General features: G+C 42.8%; 1 protein-coding gene across 1 annotated transcript in view; it reads left to right on the top strand.

Moving 5' to 3' along the window:
* Positions 1-272: 272 nt before the first annotated feature.
* Top1 (DNA topoisomerase I) overlaps positions 273-7,345 on the top strand; it is a gene marked incomplete at its 3' end in the record, with an annotated part of 78,471 nt that continues 71,398 nt past the window's right edge. Inside the window, exons 1-2 of the mRNA XM_029468575.1 lie at positions 273-631; positions 985-1,009. Coding sequence (XP_029324435.1) covers positions 599-631; positions 985-1,009 — 58 coding nt within the window. The remainder of the gene's footprint in view (positions 632-984; positions 1,010-7,345) is intronic.

The following is a 7,345-nucleotide window of genomic DNA, read 5'->3' on the forward strand; positions in this document are numbered from 1 at the left end:
AAGCAGAAGCTGGAGACACGGTCCCTGGCCAGCCTAGCTGGGTCCCGCCGCGGCCTTTAAAGGCCTACCACGTGGCCGCCCGAGTGTCCAAGGTCCAGAGGCGGTGTCCACGCTGCGCCTGCGCGCTGCCTAGAGCCGGTGTCCCGCCTCTGAGAACGCCAGTCCCGTAGCAAGGCAGAAAGCATAGAGTGGGCGGAGTTAAGTCCGTATGCTAATAAAGGGGTGGAACTTGCGAGGTAAAACCGGCTCTGTCTCCCGGACCTCTAAGAGACCCGCCGCAACCCTCAGCCTCTTTCCACGAGCGCTGACGTCGACGACGACGTCTCATTTAAAAGCGGCCGCGCAGGCGCAGTAAGGGGAAATGCGAACTTAGGCTGTTACACAACTGCTGGGGTCTGTTCTCGCTGTCCGCCCGCCCGGCAGTCTGTCAGCCGCGTCGCTGCCTCCTCAACTGTCCCGGGAGTCTCGGGCCCGTGGCTGCTGTCGCCCTCTGTTAGTGCTTATCAGGAGCTCCTTCCGCCCGCTCAGGCCGTCCCTGCCGTCCGCCTCTCTTCCCCCGCGCTGCCTCTGAGCCCGCAGCGTTCGCACGCCGGCCGACATGAGCGGGGACCATCTCCACAACGACTCCCAGGTGCGACCCGCCAGCCCCCGCCTCGCCCCCAGCTGCTCGGGCCCGGCTCGGCCCCGGCTCGGCCCCGGCCCGGGCCCCGGCTCCAGTCCCGGCCGGCCGCGCCGGGTTGACAGGCCCGAGTCTGCGGTGAGGGGCGGCCCGTTGGAGTCGCTTGGATGGCCGGGCCCCGGGCGGAGCCGTCAAGTTGGAGTTTGGGGATGGGGGGATGGCAGCCCCGGGTAGGCCATTCACGGGCCTCTGGGTTCCGGGGCGCCGGGTGGGCCCGAGCCCCGGCCCCCGGCCGCGCGCTCTCGTCCGCCGCCCCGGGGCTTCATGTGCCGGTTGTTTCATCTTCCCTCCTTTTCTTTCCTCAGATCGAAGCGGATTTCCGATTGAATGGTGAGTGTGCCCCCCGCCCCGCCCCAAGTGTCCCCACACGCCGCTTGCTGCCTCCCCCGCGCCGGGCCGGAGCCGGGCAGAGGACAGACATGGCGTCCCAGAGACTAAGTCCCGGCTCCTCGCTCACCGGCCCCATTGTTCCCATCGGGCCGCCTCTGGACCCCCTTTCCCGGGGTCTCAGCACCCCCAGATCACGGCCTTCTCCAGAGGGGGCACCGGAGACCCCGTATCGACCGTCGCTGGGTCTCGGGCGGCCTTTCTCCGCCGGGATTCTTCCCGGGAAAGTCGCCTTGTCGACGGTCGGGACTTAGTCTCTGCGCCATTTTCTTTTTCTCTCTCCTCTTTCTGTGCCTGTGTCTTTCTCTCCCTCCCTCAGCTCCTTCCTTGAGCTGTCCAGAAAGAGCTTTCTGCAGAGCAGAGCCATATAAATCACAGACCTCACCAGAGAAGGAAGGCTTAGGGACGAAATTCTCTTTATTTTTTCTTAATAGAACTTTATTTTGGAAGTTACTTGCTTTCTGCTTCATGTTTGCTTGCTTTCTTCTTCTTTTTTAATTTTTGTGATTCCAGAACGAAAGATTCCCTTAGGCAGCTAAGGGTTTTATGGGTTTTTTTGTTTTGTTTTTTGTTTTTAGTCCCTTTATTTTTTAAATGGTGAGATGTTTATGATAGCAGTTACAGTTCTTGAAACTAAAGCCATCTTTTGTGGAGTTCTTTGTATTTTGGGATTGTTTTCCCAAGTTGTGCTGTTTGCAAAGATAACTCCCTTTAAAAAAGTTTTCAGGTTGTCTGTGTGTCATCTAGTGTGAGTGTTGGACTTGAGCATATTTTCTTTAAAAAAAAAAATTAAGAGTATTAGTGACCAGAACTTCCTATTGTGGCAAGGTAGTTTTTTGTCTTTTGGATTTTTTTTTTGAGACACAGTTTAGTGTGCTTGTCCTGAGGAAAGGTGCTGAGTTGCTCATTTAGACATGGTGTGCTGGCCTTTTCTTTGGGGTCATAGGGAGTTTTTAAAAAGATTTTATTTATTGAAGTAGAGTGGCCAACCCTGACTCCTGTCTTCTTCCTCATTCTTATCAGGGGCTGCTATTTTTTTTTTTTTTTCAGGAATTAAGAGTTAACTGGCTTTCCTCACATCCTTAGGCTCTTGAGCCCTTTCCAGTCATGTTTTTAAAATATTTCCACTAAAGTTACCCAGGGAAGAATGTTGGTGGGTGTCTCCCACCACCCCAGTAAGAAGCTCACATTTATGGATTTTCCAGCAATCCCATTGTAGTATGCTGGAAATTCCCACAGATTCTTATGGATACAATTGTGTTCAGTTAGTTTGGGTTCTGGGGAACTGAGTGGGAGAAGCCATTGAGTAGGTTATCTGGTGCAGCAGTCCATGGTACTGGCCTGCCCAACTGAAAGCCTTACGTTTATATTTCGAGGTGGGTCATCCAAAGAGAGATGACACTGAGTTAGAGAATCTATCTAGGTAAAGCTTTTCTTGAGCACCTAATATATGCCAGGTACTGTGCTAGAATTGAACCTGTCACCAACCACATCTGTCTTTGTTCAACTCAGCCTATTGGGGGAGTCACATCAGTTAATTACAAGGTAGGTGTTGGAGTATATGTGTACCCAAAATGCTTTGGGAGCATAAAGGGCTTAATTTTATCTGGGGGTGGGGAAATTTCTTGGAGGTGACTGAGCAGGGTGTTGTATAAGACTAGGTACTGAGAATTGTCAGCGGTTGGATTATTTCTTGGGAGTCCATCCTATCAGGCTTTTAAAGGAGGGAGATGAGACCGTCAAGCATATAGATAGGCTTCTTTGGAAAGGGGGTAAAGAAAGGAGGTGGTAGGAATGGATGTAAAATGGTTTTGAGCTCTCTGAAGGAAGGTAGGAATTTAATATAGAAAATTTATTTGCTTTTTAGTTGGGCCTAGTATGTAATATATTTAGCAATGAAACAATTGAGTTTAACTTCCATTGTTTCCATCTAAATACAAAAGAGCTATTAAATCTATGCATGATTATGGGCTGGGTATGTTATCTTTGCATTTTTAGAGGGAATTGAACTGCCTGTGTTAACTTTTAGGGTGTATTTCCATTTTCCAACAATGATATTTAGTATTGATTGGGCACCTAACTGTTCAGGCTTGAATCTCATCTTACTCTTTGGAAGGACTCTTAGGAGTTAGTTACTGTTATCTCCATTTGAGATGAAACTGTACTCAGTGTGCTCAGTGAAGCCATGAACCTAGCCTCTGTGCAAACCGGATGATGCTGGTATGAAGAAATGAAGTTTCCTGTTTTGTATGGGGCAATTAAGAGGGAAAGGGAAAAATTGATAGCATGCCAGTTACTTTTTACCAAAGTCTTGAAGAAAAAAGCAGTTTTTTTGTACCTACTACCTTAAGGTTCTAATGCTGTAGTGAGTGTGGTTATTGTCTGGATGTTAGTGTCCGTAACTGTTTGCTCTATCAAGCGTACACTGTTAGCTAGTGATTGATAAATATAAAAGACAATTAAAAAAATTAAAACTAGTTTTTAATACCCAGGCTTCTTAATTGATCTTTATAGTGAGAGGATATTTACTTAAACATGGTTTTAAGTGAGTCTGAAAATCACATTCATGAAGTAAAACCACATATCCCTTGGTTTGCTTGCTCAAATCTTCTAAGATTAAAAAGATTTTCTCTCCTAACTGGAGCGGTTTTGTTTTGTTCTAATAGTAGTTAACATTTATAGTCTTTTGTGGGAAATTTAGAACATTCTGGGTCATACTCAACTGCTGTGAAATGTTATTTGTGTGGTAAATCTATATTTAAGATATAAGCAATGAGCTAGTCATTTCAGGAGCACAGCCCATACTTTGTATTTCCCTTTCACCTGAGTGAAAGATTCCCTTTGTCAGTAGCACTAATCATAGTGAGGTTGAATTATTATTATAGTAGTGCCCAGGATGCCTAGCTGTACGTACAGTTGATAACATTAGTTGAGGTGCTGGTGATCCTTTTCTGTTTCAAGAACTCTAAGTTACTGTCTGTTTTACTGGAATTATGGAGCTACACAACTTCATTATATTGTAATTTGACAATGTGTAGATTATATGAGTAGGTCTAATGGATTTAATTTGGATGAAGGGAATTGTTTTGTAATGGTTGTACTTCTGTGATTGCTGTCTGTATGATTTATGATAGGCATTGAGGAGGCTCATGATGTGGCTTTAAGCCTGAAAACTGGTGGTCTCTCCAAATGAAATCTGAAAATCTTTCGATTTAGTCTGGACGAATATAAGTATTAGATTCCAGTGGAGTCTTTTTACCCTTTAGAGCCAGACTCCTTGAGGGACATTTTTGAAATTAGTAAACTGCTGATATCTTGGAGTATATCAGATCTCACAAACGAATTTCAACCTGGCTATTTCTAGTAAACCAGGAAAATCTAGGGTTTACTAAAGAAATCAGGAAAAAAAAAACCCTCATGGTTTAAAAGACAAATGGGATAATATTTCTAAGCCTTGAATCTATTTTTCTTTGATAAGCAGATAGTGTGGGACCTGGAGTTGGTTCCCAAATCTTATGTCGACCAATAGCACAGGGGCAGGTTAATAGATTGTTTTTCCTGTCAGCATAAAAATGATGGATTTTGAGAGTTTGAAAGATACTGATTTATTCTGGGTATAGTGAAGTGTAATAGCTGTTTGTATGAGTGACAGGAAAAGTTAACCTGTTTTAAAGGTTATACCAAAGTTAGAATTTAAGATTTTTTTTTGTTTTCAGTGTGTGTGGCATGGGAAAGTGAAAGAAGTCTGCTTTTTAAACTTGTAAATATGTTAGAAAATTGTATATTAAAGCAGCAGTTGTCTATGTTGATTGTGTCATGGAAAATAATTTATGTGTCATTTTAGAAGACCATATTGGGGCATGAGTGTATAACATATACTATAGATCTTAAATAACTTTTATCCAATGATGCTGAGTAAAATTGGCTTTCTTCAAACCCAAACCCAGTCATTTTCCCAGAAGTGTGTTGTGATTTTTCTCCTATGAAACTCTGATGGACTCTAATTTAGAAGTTCACTTTGAAATGAATTCCAAGTGTAATTACTTTGAATATAGGTATAGTTTACCTTGAGACTACAAAATGCTGGCAATATTTGGTGTTAAACCCAGAAAGTTTGTTTGTTTTAAAAGAAAGGAAAGGAAAGGAAAGGAAAGGAAAGGAAAGGAAAGGAAAGGAAAGAAAGAAAGGAAAGAAAGAATGAGCTTAAAGGAATGGCATTTAGAAGTGGGAGTCCTTGAATGAAATTCTTTCCTGTGGTTTTAAATTACATGGTTATGCCTTGATTGCTTTTAATCTACTAACTTTACAAATCAAAGTCATTTGGGCAAACAATTGAGAATTCACCTTCTTAAGGTGTAGAGTTTAGGATAGAAGTTCCAGACTTAGTCAATGGAGTACTGTGTTTAAGAGAAGATTTCAGACTATATTTACCTTAAGTGATAACCAGGAGTGTTGTTTCTCTTTTCATTCTTTTTAAGTCTGAAGTACGAGAAACACCCATTCTATTCTGTGGCTTCAACTCTAGTTGAAATAGGAATTCTAAAACTGAATAATTAGTTTGGAAGAATTAGCTTTTTTTCAAACACCTTCTCTTCCTACCTCCTCTTGACTATCTAGGTGCTGGCAGTGTGCTGTGCTGAGAAGTGTGGGCCTGGGAACTTTAGAAGGGAACGAAGAAAGAAGGGTGGAGGGAAGCACTGTGGCCTAGGCATGATTAGGAAAGAAAACGTCTAAAGCAGAACCCTATTTAGATATTTTGTTATTTGTTAGTATTTTGTTACTGTTAGAGAAAACATCTTATAGTTTACAAGTTGGCATTGTTTAACACGGCATCTGTTCAGTATGTTTTCAGACCGCAGGCAGTATCACTGTTATTTGGGGTAGTAATTCTAGAGTGCATACAGATTATAATAGCATTGACTTAGATTGCCCATATCAATGTGATTTAACTGTCTGTTACATATGTCTCAATTTTGGTAAAGAGGCAACTTTAGTTTTTATTTCTTTTTAGTAGGTACTCATTTTTAATTTTTTGCCCTATTTTTAGATACATACACTTTTCTACCATTCTCACCTCTATATACCATCCCTGACACTTTCTGAATTTTATATGCTTTTCTACCAGAATATTAATCCACATTTTATTTTATTTCATTTTTGTTTTGGGCCACCCTGCCCTCCCACTTTTAATATTTTGTGCTTGTTTCTGTGGATTGAAGTGACCAGAGATTCATCTAGACAAATACAAGGAAAGGTGTTAAAACAGATAGTGTTACCTGCTTTTGTTATATACATAAGAACAACATATTTTTGAATTATGACAGCTTCCCAATTTTTTTTTGCTTTGTGTGGATGCTTGGATACATGGGCAGTGTGTGTGTGTGTGTGTAGAGAGCTCACATCACAGCCACGATATGACATGTAGTCAGAGGTCAACAACTTGCTAGAGTCAGTTCTCCTACTATATGGGCTCAGGCTGTGAGGCTTGGCTGCAATCTCTCTCTCCCTCTCTCCCCCTCCCCATATCCATATCCCTGGCTGTCCTGGAATTCATTATGTAGAATAAAGGTTTGGCTGGTCTCAAACTCACAGAGAACTACTTGCCTCAACCTCCTGAGTGCTGAGATTAAAAGCATGGACCACCTCTTTCCTTGAGGCTTCCTATTTTTTTAAGAGCCAAGAACTAGCCAACCCTTGTTCTCAGTATTCACTCTTTACCACCCCACCCCCACTACCCAGCTTTCTAGGTATGAGGCAGCCTTACTCAGTGGGTAGTCCAGGCTGGCCCTAAAACTAAGATTCTCCTGTCTGGTGAGTGTTCTACTACACTTGAACTACACTAGACTAACACACCTTTTTGTGACTTGGTAGCAATTGCTACCAGCTCTGAAATGCCCAGTGATACTTTCATAGGAATGCTACTGATCTGGCAGGTCTATGTTAACTGCTTTAACCAGGCACAGTGGTATATACCTTGAATCTCAGCACTTGGGAGGCAGAGGCAGGTGGATCTCTGAATTTGAGGTCAGCCTGGTCTACAGAGTGAGTTCCAGGACAGTCAGATCTACCTGTCTCAAAAACAACCACCAACAAAACAACTAAATTTACTCATCAATCCCTTTTCTTTTCTTTTCTTTTCTTTTCTTTTCTTTTCTTTTCTTTTCTTTTCTTTTCTTTTCTTTTCTTTTCTTTTTCTCTCTTTCTCTTTCTTTTTTTTCTCTCTCTCTTTCTTCCTTTCTTTCTTCCTTTCTTTCTTCCTTCCTTTCTTTCTTTCTTTCT

This window comes from Mus caroli, chromosome 2 (assembly GCF_900094665.2).
Source record: "Mus caroli chromosome 2, CAROLI_EIJ_v1.1, whole genome shotgun sequence".
NCBI classification, from domain to species: domain Eukaryota; kingdom Metazoa; phylum Chordata; class Mammalia; order Rodentia; family Muridae; genus Mus; species Mus caroli.